Genomic DNA, 23,233 nt, shown 5'->3' on the forward strand with positions numbered 1-23,233 from the left:
CTCTGTCACTTCTCCAGATGGCCGACATTGTCGAGGTGTCCCGCACATCAACGCTGGAGCTTCAGAACCAACTGGATGAATACAAGGAGAAAAATCGCAGGGAACTTGCGGAGATGCAAAGACAGTTGAAGGAGAAAAGTCTCGAGGCAGAAAAGTCCCGTCTGACTGCCATGAAGTTTCAGGATGAGGTAATAATGGCTGACCAGAGCAGTTCTGGTTTACCCGTGTTCAGAATCTGCTTTGAAACTCTTCCAGGAGAGGCTGGGGTAGATTCTTGTTTTCTTTTTTCCTGCTGCCTTGCCACACAGCATGTTCAATCTTAGTTCTCTGAGAGGGAATTGAACTTGTGCCCCCTACAATGGAAGCCCAGAGCTCTAACCATTGGACCGCCAGGGAATTCCCTCTGGGGTAGATTCTTAAGACAGCATTTGAGCTTGATTCTCAGGATGGTTGCATCAGGGCAGATGGCATTCTAAGACACAGAGGACTCAGGGCCTCTGATGTGAAATTGATACAACTTTAGCTTGTGTGATTAAGCCAAGATTTTCTGCCTAAAAAAGCTTAGTGGCCGTTTATGGAGCACCAGTGGTGTACCCAGCTGTGTCTAAATGATTCATATGTGTTAATGTTTTAATTTAATCCTAGAACAAAGATTAATCAGTTTTTTTTTTTTTTTTTTTGCCATTGGCTTAAAATTACGTGGACTTCCATTGCAGTAGGAGAGGTGGATAAGAGTTTCAGAAACAATAATGGAGACAGAAATCTTCAGGAATTTATGAGGACTGAAAGTAGTGCAGTGTATTCTTGGTTTTATATTTAAGAATAATAGAGCAAAGTAACCCAACTGTTAGCTCCCTCAAGTCTTGACTTCTGAAGAACTGTGAATAATAAAGGGAATGTTTTTGATTGTTTTAATGGAAAGCTGAAGGCTCTAAACTGTGTAAGCTGATTTCTACTCTGCCTCCTCGCAGCTAGATGACCTTGAGCAAGTTAATCTAGTTTTCTGAGCATCTGTTTCTACATCTTTAAAAGTATACAAAATAATAATGACTTAATTAAATGAGGTAACATGTGAGACTATATGGCGAAGGATCTGTGTATCCTGAACACTAATACTGGTTTTGTTATAATTCTAAAGCTTGCCTTTTCTTTTCTTTTCTAGCAGTACCAAGAGTACTAAGATTCCATAGGAAAACAAATTTTTCTTTAAAGAACAAACTTTGATTATCTTTGAGGATCAAAGAAAGGTCATTCATGAGTCAGTGCTGAAGCTGTGTGAAAGAACAATGGATATTTATTGCAGGCTTCTAGACTACTTCTGAAAGGACCCTGATAACAGATCTCCTCTGGTTTAGGGTCTCAGGACACAGGACTTCTAGTAAGAACTGAAATTAGCGTATTGATAGCACAGTTCTCTTTGGCATTGAAAAGCAATCATTTTTATAGCAACTGGGTGAAAGGATTCAGATATTTGCCAGAACACCAACAAATATTTGGTAAGCTGCTTGGATTTCAGAAAATCAGTGTCACAGTGACCCTTGTCCAGTGCTCCCCTTTGATTTTTGTATAATGGTTATGCTGCTAAAACCTTCAGATTGGAAGGAACCTTAGAGACCCTCTAGTTAGATAAGGAAACTGAGGTCCAGAGAGATTAGTTAGGGCCAGATGGAGAACAGTGTTGTTTGTAAAAGGGTAGTAATTCAAAAAAGAATTCCTTAAGATGAAAACAAAGACTACTTCCTTGATGTTCTCACTAGTCTAGCCTTGTGAGACAGTGTTTCCGTTTGAATGGCAGAAACAGACACTCCTCCTTCTAGAAGGAAACTACAGTCAGAAACCACCCTAAGTGCTGAAGTCATGGAGTCATTTGAAACAAAAGTGAATTAATAAGCCAGGATCTCATGGGATTTTTAAAAAACTCAAACTCAACTCTGTTCACCACCCTCCATCCCGTTTTGGTTGTACTTAGTTAAAGCTCTCAATAAATGGAAAAAACTGCAAGGGTCTTTGCACCTTGAGCGCTGTAGTACTGCCTTGTTTGCTTTGAGAGAAACAGGCCTTTTGCCTTTTTTACCTTTGACATAGAGCTAGAAAAGTTCTGATGAAGATCATTAGAGAATTAAGACTAGAGTTCACTGTTGCATTTATTTTCTAAATCCCACCTCGCCAAGGGCAGTTTTTAATTACTTTTAAAGTTGGCACTGGTAGGTTCAGAGGTTATTTGTCTGCTTCATGATTCCGGACATTGTGCTGCTGATCATCCTTGCTTGTCCTTCTCGGATACCCTCGATTATGGTAGAGCTCTTGGTGGATGTTAGGAACTGAGGGCATCAGAAGGCAGGAACGGGCTGGATGTTGGAAAAGACACCAAGAAGGAAATGTGAGCTGTACCATTACCTCTCAGTCTGACTCTAAAACCCACGTACTTTGGGCGGGGTATGACCTCGTTTGAGTCTCAGGACAGCTCATTAAGGTAGATTTATTGATATATTTATCACAATATTGCAAATCAGGACACTGAAGCACAGAAAATTTTTTAAAGACTTATTTGGAGAGTTTTTTTTTCATGTCTTGGAGCATCTCTGTATCCGGAGAATGTCTCATCATCCTTTTTCCGTGGAATGATTTTCATTTTGTGCTTTCACTCAGTCACCACTGACACCAGCCTAGTCAGGAGATGTCTTGTCAAGACTGTGCTATTCTCGCAGAAATGTCGGGTGTTCCTGTTAGCCTCCAGGAGGCAAACACAGTTCCTAGTCTTCCCTCTGGGTTTCCTAAACTAGCCTAACCTGTTGGGTCCCCAAAAAGATTGTTCTTTGAGGCTTCCCCACTTCTTTGTGAAAACCACTCCCAAAGGCTGGTATTTCTTTTCCTTTTTAATACTTAATTACAAACAGCCTCTCAGCAAAGTGTGTTTTTAAAAATAACTTTATTCATATATTTATGTATTTTGGGCAGTGCTGTGTCTTCATTGCTGCGCCTGGGCTTCAGCACTTGCGATGTGAGGGCTTCAGTAACTGTGGCTTGCAGACTCTAGAGCACAGGCTTAGTGGTTATGGCTCATGGACTTAGTTGCTCCACGCCATGTGGAATACTCCCAGACCAGAGATCGAACCGGTGTCCCCTACATTGCAAGGTGGACTCTTAACCACTGGACCACCAGGGAAGCCCCAAAGCTGTTACTCTTTATTGGAGTTTGCCATTTGCTATCTTAAAGGAAATGAACCCATATAGTCTGTTCCTGAGACTGTTTTCCACCTGTTATCCTGAACCACCTCCAGGAGGGATGCTGAGAAATAAACAGCCTTCACTGAATCAGTCCACAGAGATATTTAAGGAATACCTATTGTGTGCTGAGATGCCTAGTCCCCATGGGGAGATTTCAGAGGAGTGGAAAACACGGCAACTCTTGGGAATCAAGCTCATTGTCTCTTACACTTTCTTCAAAGCTGTCAGTTCAGTGCCACCTTGTGGAGGAACAAAACACTGTAAATTATGACAACTGATAACACATTCTTTTAGAAAGCAGTGGTTTTCTCTTAATTTGGACTGGAAAAGACTCTGATGCTGGGAAGGATTGAGGGTGGGAGGAGAAGGGGACGACAGAGAATGAGATGGCTGGATGGCATCGCTGACTCGATGGACATGAGTTTAAGTGAACTCTGGGAGTTGGTGATGGACAGGGAGGCCTGGCGTGCTGTGATTCATGGGGTCGCAAAGAGTCGGTCATGACTGAGTGACTGAACTGAACTGAATAGATTTTGTGCCTGCAGTTTGCTTTGGTGTCATGATTTTAGCTTTTATTTTCCCCTCACTTTAAACCTCTGTTGAGAGGAACCTATTACAGGTGAGCAAGATGATGCTCTGGCAAGTGCTTACTTAGTTCAGGGGCTTTCAAGTATCTTTGACCATGACCTGCCTTAAGAAGATGTCTTGCCTTGTAATGCAATAATGTATGCATCCATACAAATGAATTAGTATCTAGGAGAAATGTTTCAGAAAACAGTGTTTGCTTGTACTACTCTGATTTTTTTTTTTTCAGTTTTATGTAATGCTGGCCAACATCTACTGAACTGAATTTATAACCCATTGGGGTTTTTCTCTGTAGCTGGAAAATGGCTTCCTTTTTAAACGATTTTTTTTGAGGGAGGATGTGGACCATTTTTAAAGTCTTTATACTAAATTCGTTACAGTACTGCTTCTGTTTTATGTGTTTTTTTTTGGCCTGGAGGCATGTGGGATCTTAGCTTCCTGACCAGGGATCAAACCCACAATCCCTGCAAACCAGGGAAGTCCTCAAGGCTTCTTTTTACAGAAGAGGAAACTGAGGCCGAGAGGGAGGTGGTGCTTGCCCAGGGGTTTCTGACCTCCACATAGCGGGAGTCGCTGTATCCTCTCCGGGGTCAGCCTGCGCACTCATGAGAGCTCTGTGCTCCTGATGTGCCCAGATAAACACCTCCGGATCTCCTCATTCTAGATGCGCCTGATGGAGGAAGAGTTACGGGACTATCAGAGAGCTCAGGAAGAAGCGCTCACGAAAAGGCAGCTTCTAGAGCAGACACTCAAGGACCTGGAGTACGAGCTGGAGGCAAAGAGTCACCTCAAGGATGACCGAGGCCGACTCGTCAAGCAGATGGAGGTTTGTGGGCAGCCGGGGCCTGGGGAGATGAGCGTGGGACAGAAGGGAAGCAGCAGCCTTTTTGCACACACCGCAGCCTTTGGGAAGTCTTCAGTTTTTTATTCTCTTGCGCAGTCAGATGTTCGTAAAGTCATTTCTTTTGCTGTGCTGGGTCTTCATTGTGGCACATGGGCTTTTCTGAAGCACATGGGCTTAGCTCTCCTGAGGCATGTGGTATTTTAGTTCCCTGACCAGGGATCAAACCCAGGCAGATTGTTAACCACTCGACCACCAGGAAAGTCCCTAAAGTCACTTCTTGATTTGAAGAAGAAGCCAGGTAGTTCATAGACTCAAGATGTCAGTGCTGGAAGGAATGATGGAAATCATTTATTGTAATGTCATCATTGTCTTGAAGAGGAAGCAAAATCATCCAGAGGAGATTAGATGATTTTTTAGAAGGGCACATAGATAGGGCACAACAGATAGTCTGTTGCTTTGGGTAGTGCTTCCAACTGCAAAGGAGAAAAGGCTGCTGTGAATCTAGAGGGGCTCAGCCATGCCTTGGGTCCAAACCACCCAATACCTAGGGACACCCACATGCTCTGCTTTTGTTCCCGGGATTCTGGCCTGTTTTATTACAGAGGGTCCAGCTTTACCAAAACAAGCAGCAGACTGGCTCAGGTCACTTTTGGATAACCATGTATACATGGTCCAGGACACTCTATTAGAAAATGCTCAGCTGGGGCGATCTCTTTACAAGATGAAAACACAGCACACTAGAAAAATGTGAGTAATAGAATCCAAATTTGAACATTTTACCAAGAAAGACAGGAAGAAACTTAACATCAGTCCAGCTGAACTTACAAAATGAACTTATAGAACAAAACCCACCCCGAACCAGAAACCCCACCCCGAACCCAAACCAGAAACATCCACCCCTACTCCCACACGCAGCCCACAGCCCAGTGGAATTTAGAAAGGAAAAGAAACACTTAAAAATCAGACCTATGGGAAAAGTTAACATTGTCAAGGTTTTGATGAAAGTCAGACAGTGCTCAAGGCCAGGAAGAGATAGCTGGAATTTAAAAGCTATGGAATTCCTGATTCTACTTTGCAAATAAATAGAAATAACTTTTAAACCTCCAGGGGACTTAGTAGCAGTTTATATCTAGGAAGTGATGTTTCAACCATTAAAGATTTTATTAGATCAGCCCTTTTGGAGGCTTAGAATTACTTGGTTATGGTTTTATCTTTTTTGTTTTTTTTTCAAGATTGCAGTATATTTTCCCAGTTTCCTGGTTCTAATCTCATTAGGGGAGGTCATTTTAGCAAACTAAGGTCAACCTAGGTAACTAGGAAGTGATTATTCTGTGGCCCAAACAATCTGGTTAAACACAAGCTAAAGCTTCGTCAGTCAGTGATGTGAAAACCTTTGGTGTAGTGACCCATGTCTTGATCCCCTGAAGTCTCCTGCTGGGTTCTGTATAGCATAAATTGTAGGCAGGGAGAGAACCCTGTGAAGAGGTGCTTTTAGTCAACCATTGAGTCGTCAGAGTGTCTCCTTCTAGAGTATTCTGACTATAAAAAAACATATTTCGTTTACTAACTCAAGGTCTAGAAGCAGTGGCATAGCTAAACTTCATTTATCTCTGTGCAGTATTTTAGCTGTTTTTCCATTAAGCATGAAATGAACAGCTCTCAAGACCCTGCCAATGAGGCACACCAGAGGGTGCTTCCTCCCCTAAGAGGCCACTGGCAAGTCTGTCTTACTGTGACTAATATCTTGCTTGTTCCTTCACTAGCACTTAATAGATTAATTCTTAGACTCAAGAGCTCTCTCATTAACGAGTCTGTAAACTCAGAAACTCAGGTGCCTGTTTTCTCCTGGGAGACAGGTCTTTGGGTTCTCTGTAGGTTTTGCTCACAACAGAGAAGGCATTCACAGACATTGAGTCATTCACAAGAGTTCGGTGAGCTTTATTTTTGGTGTACATAGAGGCTTATCAGCCAACTTTGACGATCGCAGAGACAATATTTATGTACAGATGCTACAGGCTCCCATAAAAACTTAAAATGCTGATTGCTTTTAGTGTGCCTGCTGCATGAATCTGACTTAATCTGGATGTATGACACATTGGTTGGTGACAGGAGAATTGCATGGACCAACCCCACAACCTTCCTCTTTCTAGGTGGGGTGGTTTGTGTTTGAGGTCTCTTTCTCTCTCTTTTTTTTTTTTTGGTATACAAAGCTAATTTGAAGTGCTTTTCTCTTAATGTTCAGTGATGTTAAGTTAGGAGCCTGAAAGGAAGACAGAAATAACTATTTTTTTGTATGATGGGTGGTTTAGCAGAATGGGCCAACACTGTATGTTACTCTGCTGGGGACTTGGGACTGCATCGTCCTTTATGAGGTTCCTAGAAGGAAAAGGCAGATGCAAAAGCCTGCTTCAGACTCTATTCCTGTGAAGGTCTTGGAAACCCTGATCAGGAGAGAGGAAGAACATTGTCCTGATACACTCAGGGTTTCTGGCATTGTCTCAAAGTTGTCCCAGAGAAAGTTGTTGGGTATTTTGGTAATAAGCTAGAGAACTGGAAATTAGACTGGAAATAAACTCGCATACAATTGAGGGAAAAAGGAGAACATTGTCCTGAGTTTACAGTATTTAGAGAAGAGTGCCTTGGATGGTATCCTGGTTTCCACATTGTCTTTTAACAGGTAACATATGCCTGCTAGGCTTAAGTAGATCTTTGTAAAATTACTGATTCATAAAGAAAAAAAAGGCTTGAAGGAAATATAAAAAATCCTCAGTGGGGCAATATTTTTTCTCCTTTTATGTGTTTTCTAGATGCACAATTACATTATAAAAGCAATAAAACAGGTTTTAAAAGATGTACTTTGGACAGTATGAGAGAAAGACACATCCTTTTGCCAAACTCTGATTCATGGTGTTCAGCTCTGATGTCCCTGTGGTATTGTGCAAGGCGGGGCAGTCCTTGCTCCTAAAAACTTGATCAGTGCAAGTTAAGTAGGCTGTGTTTGTAACTTCTCTCTCAGGACAAGGTGTCTCAACTGGAGATGGAGCTGGAAGAAGAAAGAAACAACTCAGATTTGCTGTCTGAGAGGATCACCCGGAGCAGGGAACAGGTACTGTTCTGTCGCTGAGTGATGTGTGAATCATCCTGCATGGAAAAGGAAATGTGAGAGGTTAACCCTGAGGATTTGCCTGGTGGAGGGGGAGAAAGTCCATGGCTTATGGAAATGATGGGAGATGGGGCGAGCCACTACAAAGGAGGTGAAATATACACCATAAAGTGTGTAGAATGAAAGTTTCCAGAGCGGGTACGGACAACAGTCTCTTAGTCACAACAGGCAAAGTGCTTTTAGAGCTGAGGCTCGAAGAATCATGAGTTCAGCAAGCAATTGTATGAAATTTGGTGGCTCCCACTGTAATTAGTGCCATTGGAAGTAAATGATACGATGCAGTCTGTTCCTTTAAGAACTTTGCCAGCGGGTTAGCAGTGCATACATCTGTGAGGCGTTCATAGCACAGTAACAGTGCCATGCAAGTGAGTGATTTTTGCAGTTTTCAATCGGCAGGAGTTGCATTGATACCTGATCCTTACAGGAAGGAACACTGGGAGGCAGCCAGGAACAGTTCGCACTTTCCTCACACTGTAGATAATGGATCTGATTTTCCGAACTACACTTGGTATGATCCCAAGGTTTTTGGGGTTTGTTTCCATTTTTTAAATTAAGGTTCAGAGTGCCACAGTCATATCCTGGGGATGGGGTGTCACATCACTAGGAAGTGGTAGGTCTAGGAGTATGTCATCCCATCATTATTTGTTGTTGGTGGTCAGTGTCTCAGTTGTGTCCAACTCTTTGTGACCCCCTGGACTGTAGCATGCCAGGCTCCTCTGTCCTCCACTGTCTTCTGAAGTTTGCTCAGATTCATGTCACCAGGCACTTAAAACAGCCTTGTAGCCCCCAAATATCAGACAGACTGAACCAGAGGTGGTTGCCTCCCTTAAGGAAGTTCCTCACTCAAATCCATTTATTTTAGCCTCTCCTCTTTCCTCCCAGTATGGTTCATGGAGAATGGAACTGCTCTCTGTGATCTGGTCAAAGTTGAAAGTATTTTCCCTGAACTGAGAACCTAAAGCAAGCCTGGGGAGGACGTAGAGGGAACCTACTTGTTTTATGGAAACGAGTCCCTGTCCAGCCTCCTGCACTGACCTCATGTAGCTGTAAGGAAGCCCCAGCCTGTCTGAGTGAAACTTCTAAGATCTAGACAAATGAGTCTGTTTGTCCAGGGGATTTCTGAAGTCTTTTCTGAATTCTGACATTGAAATGCTGTGAGAGGATTTTATAAAATTGTCTGAGTCACCCTTTAACTCTTTTCTTCTCTCCCCGGGTCTGTGTTTATGTCCCTGTAAAGATGGGTTTCACAGATTTCTCTAGTCTTTTTGCAATATTTGTTCTATTTTCCTCGTCATTTTTCTGTGTTCTCACTGTCCTCTCTGGGGTAGGGAGGGTAAAGCCTGGTGTCTGTTAAAAGTGGAGAAACTGAGCATTGTGTTCAAACTGATGTAGGAATTACTGAAACAATAAACAAACCCCTGAGATAAGTGAGGCCTCCTGATGGGAGTTCTCTCCTGGCCTCTGTTGCCTTTGGATTTGTGAGGAAGGGTAGAGAATGGGTTGATCAAAGATACTTGCCTTTCAGGAGAGCATTTACTTCTCTCTCAAAGTCAAGGTGAGAATCTGAGCCTTGCTTCTTGCCTCTTTTAAAGGTCCAAGGAAGGGCTCTGGGTGTAGATGAGGGGCCTTGATTCTGAAACCATTTCAGTCCACTTTGGTTAAATTCTAGGAATGTGCTGGTGCCTTCCTGCCAGAATTTGAGAAATGGGAAACTTCTAAACCTAAGACCCCTTCTCCTCTGCCCCCTCAAATGCAGCTCTGTGACAGCTCCTTCACAGGAAGTGTCCCCTAAAGAACAGGGAATGGCCCCTGTCTGTTGTCTCCAACCTGACTTATGTAGCATTGGCTTGGGATGCTCCGCAACAGTCCTGAAACAGGAAGGTCTGGGGAACTTTGTTTTGGATCTTGGTCTCCTTAAAATTAAAAAGTCAAAGATTGAACTTCTTCCCTCTACTTAATCTCTGCCTGTTCACAAGCGCCTCTTCTAAATCTTTGCTTCCTCTGAACATCTCCCATTATTTTTCCTCATCTTAGTTATAAGGCTTAAGTGGAAAAGCTAGAAAGAGATTTTCCCAGCAATTATAGTGAGTGGCCTACCCCATTTATGTTGTGGCTGTCTGAGGGCAGGTTGGAAAAGAGTTTCAGACACAGAGCATTTCAGAAGGGAGTGAGTTTATTAAGAACAAACAGCAGAAATAATAAGGGTGCTGCAAGCACAGTGGGCCAACTCCTAACAGGCCAGGGAGAGTTGACACGATGCTGTTAGAGCAGTGTAGCCAGTGTATATAGCCTCAGGACAAAGAATTCCTGCTAGGAGGGTGGTATTAGGTGTTCGTTAAGGTGCCATAGGGCGAGTACTAGGGTGAGCATTTTTGCCTAATTTAGGGTCAGGAAGCCTGCTGGTGACGATGTGGGGGCTTTTGGCAATGGTTACAGATGGGCGCAGTCAGGTTCACAGGTGACCTTGGTTCTGGGCTCTGCTTCTGTGGCCTTGGGGCAGGACTCCAGAATTTGCAGAATCTTTGACCTGACAATGACCTCCCAGGTTCATTTCCCCAGACTTTCTGTGTAATAGAGAGGCAAGGCCCAGAGTTACCTGTGGTCTAGCTAGGGCACATGGCTGACTCCCAGGGCCGAGTTCTGTCTATCTGTGTGGGCAGAATGGGGATGGACACCCACTGTCTGCATAGCCCTGAGGTCAGGTTCCAGGATTGTTGAGAGTAGGTAGCCTCTATCCTTGAGCTGCTGGGGTTTGAGGAGGAGAGGACTGCCTAAACAATGGAAAATCATCAAGAAAAAGCAGCAGATAACTATACGCCAAGGGAAGGGGTCAGGCAGCTAAGGAGGGAAAGACCATCATAGCTCAGGTGACTGTGGGAGTTCTTAGAGGAAGGCTGCCCAAGACCTGGCTTTGAAGACAGGGTAGGTTTTGGACCAACTACCGCAGGAATGGGAAATGAATTCTAGATAGAATGGAGTGGATGAATATAGATTCAGTGGTAGGATCTGTTTTGAGGGGCACCAGATGGACTGCTGTGTTTGGTTAGGTTTCTGGTGTCTGTAAGGCAGTAACAGGAGAGACAGGGTGAAGAGTTTGAAAGGACAGTATATCCTGAAGGCAGAGGGGAGCCTTGGAAGGTTGTTGAGCAGAACAGTGAAGCACACAGTACGTGCTCCAAGCGGGTGGGAGATTGGGCAGGGGCCCGGGAGCCTGAATGCAGAAGCCTCAACTGGGCTGTTCCCAGGGAAGGAGGACAGGAAAGGTGGCTGTGAGACCAAACATTCTATCCTTCTCATCTTTTTGTTTCCAGTTTCTCGTGCTTACATCAGATGCTCAGTAAATGCTGGCAACATTATTTGTAAGTTCCCAGGCCTTCTGAAGCCTTCCTTTTCAATAGTGCTCAGGATATTCTTAAAGTTGAAGGAAATTTGAATATAGTAGTGGGTGCTTTACTGGTTTTTGGTCTGTTTAAATCCAGAAAAATCTCTTTTCCTCTCCTTCCTCCAAAACCTTGTTTCTGTTTATGACATTTTCCGTCCTGATGGAGGGTTCCTCGGGTGCTGGGCACTGAGCCTGGGACTTGCATGCTTTCTCTTGTTTTCAGGGCTTACAAGGTTAAGTGGCTGCATAGGGACTCGAGACCTTTAAAAAGGTGTGGAGCCACGACTTGATTTCAAAGCCCGCTCCCTCCCACCTGTTGCCATCATCCCGACAGTGGGTGGGTGAGGGAGGTATAGAAACACCCCAAATGTTTGGGTCTCTATTCCCAAGTGAAAAATAACGTTGCGCTGTCTCTTAATATGAGTGAGGATTTATGTTCACCTGGTCCTCTCCTGTGTCCAGGAACGAGGTGGCCCAGCTTGGTGTTTTCAAGATGACCCAGAAGCTGATATTCTGGCTCCTCAGGCACTGCCGTGTGGTTACTGGGGGCTGAGTGCAACAGTTAACAGTAGAGCTGGGCCTAGATAGAAAAGTGTTCTCTAGGCCTTGGAGACCAAGATAACCCAGCCTAGTGGAAAGAGCATTTGTTCAACCCAGGTGGCCAGCAGGCAAGTGGAAGAGCACCAGCTTGAGGGCTGCCTGTTGCCTTGGCAACTGCAGGATAAGTCCTGGTAGATAAAGGCGTGGGCTTCTGCAGTCATGTTCGGGAACTGCTCCTGAGTGGCCAGTTCGCACCTGCTCCTCTGTCTGCACCAGGGGGGTGTGTCCCTGGAATATGGGCCTGGGAAATACGGCTCCTTTGCAGTCAGCGAGTGAAAGATCAGAATGGGATTTCTTTCTTTCTTTTTTCCTTTAATTAAAATGATCCTGGTCTCAGAACTACCTCCTATTGTAGAGGCTGCTCAAAACCCACTGTGTGCAGTTGCTTAATAATAATTTTCCTTTCTCGTGATTGAGTATCATTTTTAGTACTAGGTAAGAGTGTGTGCACCAAGCCCTTTACAGCCCAAAGATAAACACAGGTGATAGGGTTAAATATTATTATTAGCCATCATAAGTGTCTCTGGCTTTTCATTAACCCAGAAGGCAGCTGCTTCTAATCCTGAGAGCTGGCTCAGGTCACGAGTGCCTCTGACACAAACCCATTGGAATCTGACACTGTTACTTCCGACAAACGTGCTCAGGGTTTAGCTTTCTTCCAGTCCAGCTGTGATAAACTGTTGCCTTCAGCTCCTGTTCTGTTTTTGATTTCACTGGAAAGTTTTGTTCAGTGTATTTAATATGATTGAAGGGTAGACAGCACATAAAGCGCTAAGCTTAGATAGAGAAATGTTTTCCCAGCCTCTGATTCACTTCCCTGTTCCAAAGGAGGAAGCAGGCTAAGCCAGAGGCCATTTCTCTCTTTCGGGCTTGGGACTTACCCAGTGACTTAGTAGTAAAGAATCTGCCTGCAGTGCAGGAGGGGCGAGTTCGATCCCTGGAGAAGGGAATAGCAACCTACTCCAGTATTGTTGCCTGAAAAATTCCATGGACAGAGGAGCCTGGTGGGCTACCATCCATGGGGCTGCAAAGAGTTGGACAGGACCGAGCAAAGAGCACAGTGTGGGTTCAGGGTAGGAAGGATCTGATTTAGAACATTCAGGAGTCACAGGTCCTGTCCTGGTGATCACTGTAGTGAGGACCACGGCCAAAACACTTGTGGTTTATGGTGAAACCTGTCCTTGGGAGTGTTGTCTGTAACATCACGAGGTGTTCATTGTGTGGGGCTCTGCGCGGTATGTTTATTTTAGAGTTTAGTGTCCGGCGCTTCTTTATGAAGAACTGAAGGGAGCCTATCATGTTTGCCAAAAGCCTTGATTTCCAAAAGATGGAAGGAAAATTGACTGTCTTGTGACAGTAACTGTTTTACAGCTTCAAATCTGTTCCTTCCTACTCTTCACTCTATTTTGCACTTTTATTTGAACAGCCATCTTTTGAGGGGATGTCGTGGAGTCTGAATAATAGCTATTTTGTTTTTCCTTCGGAGAGTCACATTTGCCTGGGGCACTCCAGGGAGGTCTTGACCTGTGGGGAACCTCCAGGATGCTGGTGGTTCCTGAGTGCCCATCTGTACCAGAAGGCCTTGTTTCCTGCAGAGTCCAGAATTTCCAGTCAGTAGCACTGAGGGAGCAAGACTTTGGCCAGTGGCTGCTGCTTGAAGTTGTGGCGTTTGTCCTGAAGCCCAGTCTGGGCCCGTGCTATGGACCCCTCGGCAATCTTTCAATCCCTCCTCGGCGCTTCTCTACCTCACACCGCACGAGGGGCTTCTTCCTTTTAGGCTCCGAAGGACCCCACCCCAGCCCCCGAACTCTTCCTCCTTCTAGATTTTGTCCTTCACTGAGGGGCCTGGTCCTACAGGCTTTCAGCCCCAAACTGCTCCCACCAGTCCTGAACTTCCCATTTGGGAAATGGGGGTGGTAACATCTGCCTCTGAGGTCAGGGACTGTCTTTTTGTCATGATGTCCAGCCTGAATGAGCAGATGGACCCACCCCATCATTCCAAGACCACCCCTCCACCACAACTGCTCACAACTGTGTGTGTGACACACAGTTCCCTCTCACCTTGATAGAATGAGTCTTTTCTGGGGACACTCCCAAAGGTCTGGAGAGATGGGCTGGCTTCTGGAGCTGAAGGATGGAGGTGGGGCCTGAGCCCCCAAGCACCCCATAGTGGGATAGGGGCCCCAAACATGCTTTCAGGCTAGCAGAGGCCAGCTCCAAAGGCCTTATAGGCCGTCTTGTTCAGCTTCCGTGGTTAGAAATGTGGAGTCCACATCCCAGAGGTGAGATGACCAAAGTCACATGTAGGTGGATGCAGAGCCAGGAGAGAAGCTGGGCCACTGCAGCCTGTCTGTGTAATCACTTCCCGTTGCAGTGAAAGTTTAACCATGTCCTCACTGAGGTCCTGGCCTCTGCCCAGCGGGCGTGAACAGAACAGGTTCCCCCAGGAGGCACATCGCCGTCCCGTGGTCCAGCCATGCTGACGACCTCCGCGGCGGTACTGGCTGGTTCACAGCCTTGCTGCGGGGCGGGGGTGCTGTGAGGCTGCATCCATTACCTGCGGACGTGGTGCTCAGAGAGCAATGACTGGAGTCTCCGGGTGTTCTCCACAGCATGTGATTCCCGAGTGCCCTGGGGCCAGGCAGGGCTCTTGGGTCCAAGGGAGGAGTCTCCGTGCACTGACTGCTGACCTGTGCATGGCTGGCATTTTTCCCCCCACTGTATTTGAGGATGCCTTGTGAGAACAAGTGCCTCCGGGGCCTTGGTTTTATATGAAAGCAGTATCTAAACCCTAAGTCCGCTTGATGCCTTTTCACTGCGTTAGTCCAGAGAGCCTGAGCAGGTGGGGTTAGGGGGCTGTGAGTAGGTGCCGCCTGGGTTCTTGCCCTGCTCCTTCTGTTGCATGGATGATGGCAGTGGACTTCGGTGTTCTCTGCTGTAAAGTTCTGAACCCCTGTGACTTAGAAACCTGACAGTCAAAAATGCAAAATATGCGAACTTTTGGACCCTGTGGGCAGGGTCCCAGTTTCCTGCAGTGGTACAAGCTCTCCACTCCCCAGTCCTGCCCATCACCAGCCTCCTTCTTATCGGTGCGTCACCCACTCTGGGCCAGCCGCAACACTGCTTGTCGTTCCTGCATGCTCCATGGTCGGGACAGAGGGAGCTACAAGCCCAGCCTATCATGGTGGCACCTCCCCTCCTTATTCCCGGGACCCCCTGGTCTTGCCCTCCTGGTGGATGGCAGGGAAGGGGTTCGCTTATCTCTAGGGTGTTTGTACAGGAGGTGAAAATCCAAGTCAAAGCCAGGTGGAGTGGGGCTGTTACAGGTGCTCCTCAGCCCTCTGGGGATTCCTGTGTGCACACCTCTTACCTGGGCCAGCCTTAAGATGGAAAGTGTGAAAGTGTCACTTGCTCAGTCCTGATTGATTCCTTGTGATCCTGTCCCACCAGGCTTCTCTGTCCATGAATTTTCCAGGCAAGAATACTGGAGTGGATTGCATTTCTTTCTCCAGGGGATCTTCCCAACCCAGGGATCAAACCTGTGTCTCCTGCATTGGCAGATAAATTCTTTACTGCTGAGCCACCAGAGAAGCCCTAAGAAGGAACAGTTCAGTTGCTCAGTCATGTCCGACTCTTTGTGACCCCATGGACTGCAGCACGTCAGGCTTCACTGTCCATCACCAACTCCTGGAGCTTGCTTAAATTCAACTTTAGCATTAGTGCTTCCAATGAATATTCAGGACTGATTTCCTTTAGGACGGACTGGTTGGATCTCCTCGCACTCCAAGGGACTCTCAAGAGTCTTCTCTAACACCACAGTTCAAAAGCATCAATTCTTTGGCGCTCAGCTTTCTTTATAGTCCAACTCTCACATTCATACATGACTACTGGAAGAACCATAGCTTTGACTAGATGGACATTTGTTGGCAAAGTAATGTCTCTGCTTTTTAATATGCTGTCTAGGTTATTCATAGCTTTTCTTGCAAGGAGCAAGTGTCTTTTAACTTCATGGCTGCAGTCACCATCTGCAGTGATTTTGGAGCCTGAAAAAATACAGTCTGTCACTGTTCCCATTGTTTCCCCATCTGTTTGCCATGAAGTGGTGGGACCAGATGTCATGATCTTAGTTTTCTGAATGTTGAGTTTTAAGCCATCTTTTTCACTCTCCTCTTTCACATTCATCAAGCGGCTCTTTAGTTCTTCGCTTTCTGCCATAAGGCGGGTGTTATCTGCATATCTGATATTTCTCCTGGCAATCTTGATTCCAGCTTAAGCTTAATCCAGCCCGGCATTTTGCGTGATGTACTCTAAACATAAGTTAAATAAGCAGAGTAACAGTATACAGCCTTGATGTACTCCTTTACTGATTTGGAACCAGTCTATTGCTTCATGTCCATTTTTAACTTGCTTCTTGACCTGCATACAGATTTCTCAGGCAGGTCAGGTGGTCTTATATATTCCCATCTTTTGAAGAATTTTCCAGTTTGTTGTGATCCACACAGTCAAAGGCTTTAGTGTAGTCAATAAAGCAGAAATAGATGTTTTTCTGGAACCCTCTTGCTTTTTTAATGATCCAGCGGATGTTGCCAATTTGATCTTTGGTTCCTCTGCCTTATCTAAATCCAGCTTGAACATCTGGAAGTTCACAGTTCATGTACTGTTGAAGCCTGGCTTGGAGGATTTTAAGCATTACTTTGCTAGCATGTGAGATGAGTGCAATTGTGTGGTAGTTTGAACATTTTTTGGCATTGTCCTTCTTTGGGATTGGAATGAAAACTGACATTTTCTGGTCCTGTGGCCACTGCTGAGTTTTCCAAATTTGCTGGCATATTGAGTGCAGCACTTTCACCTTTTAAGATTTGAAATAACTCAACTGGAATTCCATCACCTCCACTGACTTTGTTCTTAGTGATGCTTTCCTAAGGCCCACTTGATTTTGCATTCCAGGATGTCTGGCTTTAGGTGAGTGATCACACCATCGTGATTATCTGGGTCATGAAGATCTTTTTTGTATAGTTCTTCTGTGTATTCTTGCCACCTCTTTTTAATGTCTTCTGCTTCTGTTAGGTCCATACCATTTCTTTCCTTTATTGTGCCCATCTTTGCATGAAATGTTCCCTTTGTATTTCTGATTTTCTTGAAGAGATCTCTAGTGGTTCCCATTCTTGTGTTTTCCTTTATTTCTTTGCATTGATCACTGAGGAAGGCTTTCTTATCTCTCCTTGCTGTTCTTTGGAATTCTGCATTCAAATGGGTATATCTTTCCTTTTCTCCTTTGCCTTGAACCTAAAGGCAAAGAAGGAAGAGTTTTATATTCCTGGCTGTTTCTTAGTTCTCTGGGCTTCTCCATTCCGCCCTCTGCTGGACGGTACTGGGAACAGGATATGGGGCCTGTGCCTCTGAAGAGCACTTTTCACTGTTGCTGAAGGCATTCTGGGGGTGGGGCATGGAGACACTCACAGGCAGGCAATGGGATTTCTTTCCAGATGCTGCTCAGCAAGGTTCATTTCCTGTTAATATAGGAGAAATCCTCTGGAAGGCTTAGCCTTTGCCAGGGCACCTGGAGTGTTCTTGCTGACCTCTGATCCTGGCGTTAAGAAGGGAGAAATCTTGCAGTGTCTGAGACATGCTGGCTATGGAAGCCTCTGCTGAAGCTTGAACTTGTAGTGCAGCAGTCAGGAGGTCAGGGCAATCCTGGCTCCCTGTTAGTGGTTGTGTTGATCCCTGGTAACCTGGGTGACTGACTCGCCCCAGTTTGCCTGGAACTCCCCCGGTTTTAGCATTCAAAGTCACATGTCCTGAGCATATCCTCAGCCCTGGGCAAGCCGGGGTGGTTGGTCACCGTCCAAGTTGCTTAGCTTCTGTCTAAGCCCTGATGTCCTGAGCAGAGATGCCTGTATGTACGTCGTAGGGTTGTGGTGGGAATATCATAGGATAAGTGTGCTTGTAGTGCTGAGCAGGGGTAGCAGCTCTCAAGGGCTACTGTATCCAAGTACCGTAAAGTAAGTGGCCTGGAACAACAAAAATGTATTTTCTCAAGTTCTGGAGGCCAGAAGTCTGAGGCCGTATTCCCTCCGGACCTGTAGGAGAGCACTTTGGTGCTCCTTGACTGTAGACGCCTCACTCCAATCCTCCATCTTCACATGGCATCCTCCCTGCGTCTCTGTCTTACCCCTGTGCATGTCTGTCTCTGCATTCAAATTTCCCCTTTTAACAAGGACGTGGGTTATACTTGATTAGAGGTCACTCTAATGACCTCAGTTTTTAACTTGATTACTTCTGTGAAGATCCTACTTCTAACTGAGGTAGCATCTGAGGTTCTTGGGGTTAGGACTTTAATATATCTTTTTTGGAGGGGACACAATTCAACCCATAATGGCAGGATTAACTGTAACTATTATTATTATTTGTATCATTATCATTGCAATCATTGAGAACTCAAGAATATCTAAGAAACAGCTCCAGTATTCAAGAGGAGAAGACAGGGGACCCCTGTCACAAAAAAGAGCCGAGCTGGTTGTTGGAATTCATACCTGGGAACCATTTCGGCACAAAAGCTATAGGAACCACCCTGCTGACCTCTGGGCTTTTGCTCTCTGGTGTAGATGGAGCAGATGCGGAACGAGCTACTTCAGGAGCGAGCCACGAAGCAAGACTTGGAGTGTGACAAGATTTCCCTGGAGAGACAGGTGAGGGCAGCTGGCCCCATGAGCCCCCGGCCCTCCTCGTGGCTTTGGACTAGAGCCCCGTGGTTGAGCCTTCTTTGCACAGCACGCCCAAGAACTCTGGAGCATGACTCATCTGAGAGGTAGAGGTTTTTCTGAAGCCTTTTCCAGAAAGGTTGTTCCCAGTAATTTTAAATGTGCTTGTAAGTTTAGCAGCTGCGGAGAAGTAGAATTGCAAGTGTTTTCTTGAGCCTAAAGAAGGCTAAATCAAATGAAAAGAGAAGAATAAAGTGTTGAGACTTCCCCAGCAATCCAGTGGCTAAGATGCCTCACTCCCAATGCAAGGGTCCCGGGTTCGATCCCTGGTTAGGGAACTAGATCCTGTATGCTGGAACTAAGAGTTTGCATGCTGCAACTAAAGATCAAAGATCCTGCGTGCTGCAACTAAACTAAGACCTGTCGTAGCCAAATAAATTTTAAAAGCCAAAAACTAAAAACCAGTGTCCTTTTGTTTTTTGTCCAAAAAACAGAAACTATGTCCAATGCACGTGTTGGTAACAAATCTTACATGAATCATTGTATCTTTAACATGCCATTCTTGTAAGTTCTTCACTGAATATGACATATGATATTTCTGAAGGAGCCTATTTCTCTTGTCCCACACCAATAGGTTTGTAAAAGGCCAAGGTCAGGATCGTTTGTCTGTTATCCAGGAGTCTTAGGATGTGCCAGAGATTTCACTCAGGCTTATAAGGAATGTGGTAGAACCTCTTCTTTCGGCTTGTCAGGACACTAGTGCAAATCTTTTTCCTGGAAACATTCCCAGGTCTCCCAGCACCACCCATCTGAAGATGGAAAGCAGGCTTACCCGTCACTGACCACACACTGGCCCGCCCTCTGCTCCGCACAGAGGGTGTGGTAGACACAGCCCCTCATGGTCTCCCTGTCTGATTCCAGAACAAGGACTTAAAGAGCCGGATTATCCACCTGGAAGGTTCCTACAGGTCCAGCAAAGAGGGCCTGGTGGTGCAGATGGAGGCCAGGATCGCCGAGCTGGAGGACCGTCTGGAGGGCGAGGAAAGGTGAGCCAGCTCCAGCCCTGATGCACAGGCCCTGCTGGGCACTGGGCATCATATTACAAAGTGCTTTTACCCCTGTATCTCTGCTCATCCTCCTAAACCTGTGAGGAAGGCAGCGCAAATACAACCTTGCTGGAAAATAGTTTATATTTTGTAGATGAGATAGTTGAGGCCCACCAAGTAACTAACTTGAAGAAGGCAGCCTGGAAGGATATTGTTGCCACAGGACCAAGACTTGGGACCCCCACTGCTCAAGGCTTAGCTGCTCCTTTCTCCACGCCTTAATAGGGCCGGCCGCCTCATAAGTTCATGACTTTGAGCTGAATTAGATGAGAGGGGGCTGACTGTGCTCCAGGGGATGGGTGTATTCAATCTCTCAGAGATGGACACGTGGGTGGGAGGGCCACAGGAATGACCGTACCCTTTCCTGCACCGTGATTATCTGCAGCTTGTCCTTGGACCACGGCCCAAGGGCCAGCTCCTCCATTCTTACTAATGGCCCCTCACCTTCCTAGAAGTTGTGTGTGTCTCTGTGTGTATGTGTGTGTAGAGCACGTTACATTCTCCATTTTCAGTGAGGCTTTAGGGACTGGGTCAGGGCAGTTCAGTTCAGTTCAGTCGCTCAGTCGTGTCCGACTCTTAGTGACCCCATGAACCACAGCACGCCAGGCCTCCCTGTCTATCACCAACTCCCGGAGTTCACTCAAACTCATGTCCATCGAGTCGATGATGCCATCCAGCCATCTCATTCTCTGTCGTCCCCTTCTCCTCCTACCCCCAATCGCTCCCAGCATCAGAGTCTTTTCCAGTGAGTCAACTCGTCGCATGAGGTGGCCAAAGTATTGGAGTTTCAGCTTTAGCATCAGTCCTTCCAATGAACACCCAGGATTGATCTCCTCTAGAATGGACTGGTTGGATCTCCTTGCAGTCCAAGGGACTCTCAAGAGTCTTCTCCAGCACCACAGTTCAAAAGCATCAATTCTTTGGCGATCAGCTTTCTTCACAGTCCAACTCTCACATCCATACATGACCACGGGAAAAGCCATAGCCTTGACTAGACGGACCTTGGTTGGCAAAGTAATGTCTATGCTTTTTAATATATTATCAAGGTTGGTCATAACTTTCCTTCCAAGGAGTAAGCGTCTTTTAATTTCATGGCTGCAATCAGCATCTGCAGTGATTTTGGAGCCCCAAAAAATAAAGTCTGACACTGGTTTCCACTGTTTTCCCATCTATTTCCCATGAAGTGATGGGACCAGATGCCATGATCTTTGTTTTCTGAATGTTGAGCTTCAAGCCAACCTTTTCACTCTCCTCTTTCACTTTCATCAAGAGGCTTTTGAGTTCCTCTTCACTTTCTGCCATAAGGGTGGTGTCATCTGCTTATCTGAGGTTATTGATATTTCTCCCGACAATCTTGATTCCAGCTTGTGCTTCTTCCAGCCCAGCGTTCCTCATGATGTACTCTGCATATAAGTTAAATAAGCAGGGTGACAATATACAACCTTGACGTACTCCTTTTCCTATTTGGAACCAGTCTGTTGTTCCATGTCCAGTTCTCACTGTTGCTTCCTGACCTGCATACAGGTTTCTCAAGAGGCAGGTAAGGTGGTCTGGGATTCCCATCTCTTTCAGAATTTTCCACAGTTTATTGTGATACACACAGTCAAAGGCCTTGGCATAGTCAATGAAGCAGAAATAGATGTTTTTCTGGAACTCTCTTGCTTTCTCCATAATCCAGCGGATGTTGGCAATTTGATCTCTAGTGCCTCTGCCTTTTCTAAAACCTGCCTGAACATCTGGAAGTTCACGATTCACATATTGCTGAAGCCTAGCTTGGAGAATTTTGAGCATGACTTTACTAGCGTGTGAGATGAGTAAAATTGTTTGGTAGTTTGAGCATTCTTTGGCATTGCCTTTCTTTGGGATTGGAATGAAGACTGATCTTTTCCAGTCCTGTGGCCATTGCTGAGTTTTCCAAATTTGCTGGCATATTGAGTGCAGCACTTTCACAGCATCATCTTTCAGGATTTGAAATAGCTCAACTGGAATTCCATCACCTCCACTAGCTTTGTTTGTAGTGATGCTCTCTAAGGCCCACTTGACTTCACATTCCAAGATGTCTGGTTCCAGGTGAGTGATCACGCCATCGTGATTATCTTCATCGTGAAGATCTTTTTTGTACAGTTCTTCTGTGTATTCTTGTCACCTCTTCTTAATATCTTCTGCTTCTGTTAGGTCCATACCATTTCTGTCCTTTATGGAGCCCATCTTTGCATGAAATGTTCCCTTGATATCTCTAATTTTCTTGAAAAGATCTCTTGTTTTTCCTATTCTGTTGTTTTCCTCTATTTCTTTGCATTGATCGCTGAAGAAGGCTTTCTTATCTCTCCTTGCTATTCTTTGGAACTCTGCATTCAGATGCTTATATCTTTCCTTTCCTCCTTTACTTTTCGCTTCTCTTCTTTTCACAGCTATTTGTAAGGCCTCCTCAGACAGCCATTTTGCTTTTTTGCATTTCTTTTCCACGGGGATGGTCTTGGTCCCTGTCTCCTGTACAATGTCACGAACCTCCGTCCAGAGTTCATCAGGCACTGTATCTATCAGATCTAGTCCCTTAAATCTATTCCTCACTTCCACTGTATAATCATAAGGGATTTGATTTAGGTCATATCTGAATGGTCTAGTGGTTTTCCCTACTTTCTTTAATTTAAGTCTGAATTTGGCAATAAGGAGTTCATGATCTGAGCCACAGTCAGCTTCTGGTCTTGTTTTTGCTAACTGTATACAGCTTCTCCATCTTTGGCTGCAAAGAATATAATCAATCTGATTTCGGTGTTGACCATCTGGTGATGTCCATGTGTAGAGTCTTCTCTTGTGTTGTTGGAAGAGGGTGTTTGCTATGACCAGTGCATTCTCTTCACAAAACTCTATTAGCCTTTGCCCTGCTTCATTCCGTGCTCCAAGGCCAAATTTGCCTGTTACTCCAGGTGTTTCTTGACTTCCTACTTTTGCATTCCAGTCCCCTATAATGAAAAGGACATCTTTTTGGGGTGTTAGTTCTAAAAGATCTTGTAGGTCTTCATAGAACTGTTCAACTTCGGCTTCTTCAGCATTACTGGTTGGGGCATAGACTTGAATTACTGTAGTATTGAATGGTTTGCCTTGGAAACGAACAGAAATCATTCTGTCATTTTTAAGATTGCATCCAAGTACTGCATTTCGGACTCTTTTGTTGACCATGATGGCTACTCCATTTCTTCTAAGGGATTCCTGCCCACAGTAGTAGATATAATGGTCATCTGAGTTAAATTCACCCATTCCAGTCCATTTTAGTTCACTGATTCCTAGAATGTCGACGTTCACTCTTGCCATCTCCTGTTTGGCCACTTCCAATTTGCCTTGATTCATGGACCTAACATTCCAGGTTCCTATGCAATATTGCTCTTTACAGCATCGGACCTTGCTTCTAGCATCAGTCACATCCATAACTGGGTATTTGTTTTGCTTTGGCTCCATCCCTTCATTCTTTCTGGAGTTATTTCTCCACTGATCTCCAGTAGCATACTGGGCACCTACTGACCTAGGGAATTCCTCATTCACTATCCTATCATTTCGCCTTTTGATACTGTTCATGGGGTTCTCAAGGCAAGTATACTGAAGTGGTTTGCCATTCCCTTCTCCAGT

The 23,233-nt window shown here is 45.3% G+C and overlaps 1 protein-coding gene across 3 annotated transcripts in view; it reads left to right on the forward strand.

Annotated features, from left to right (window-relative positions):
- Positions 1 to 23,233, forward strand: part of CGNL1 (cingulin like 1) — a 176,272-nt gene that overhangs the window by 148,047 nt on the left and 4,992 nt on the right. For all 3 annotated transcript variants that reach the window (XM_055435541.2, XM_088839648.1, XM_055435540.2), the window contains exons 12-16: positions 18 to 188; positions 4,478 to 4,639; positions 7,674 to 7,763; positions 18,408 to 18,491; positions 19,425 to 19,549. In XM_055435541.2, coding sequence (XP_055291516.2) covers positions 18 to 188; positions 4,478 to 4,639; positions 7,674 to 7,763; positions 18,408 to 18,491; positions 19,425 to 19,549 — 632 coding nt within the window. The remainder of the gene's footprint in view (positions 1 to 17; positions 189 to 4,477; positions 4,640 to 7,673; positions 7,764 to 18,407; positions 18,492 to 19,424; positions 19,550 to 23,233) is intronic.

The sequence above is a fragment of the Moschus berezovskii genome, chromosome 9 (assembly GCF_049115385.1).
Source record: "Moschus berezovskii isolate FMDL1 chromosome 9, NW_MosBer_1.0, whole genome shotgun sequence".
NCBI classification, from domain to species: domain Eukaryota; kingdom Metazoa; phylum Chordata; class Mammalia; order Artiodactyla; family Moschidae; genus Moschus; species Moschus berezovskii.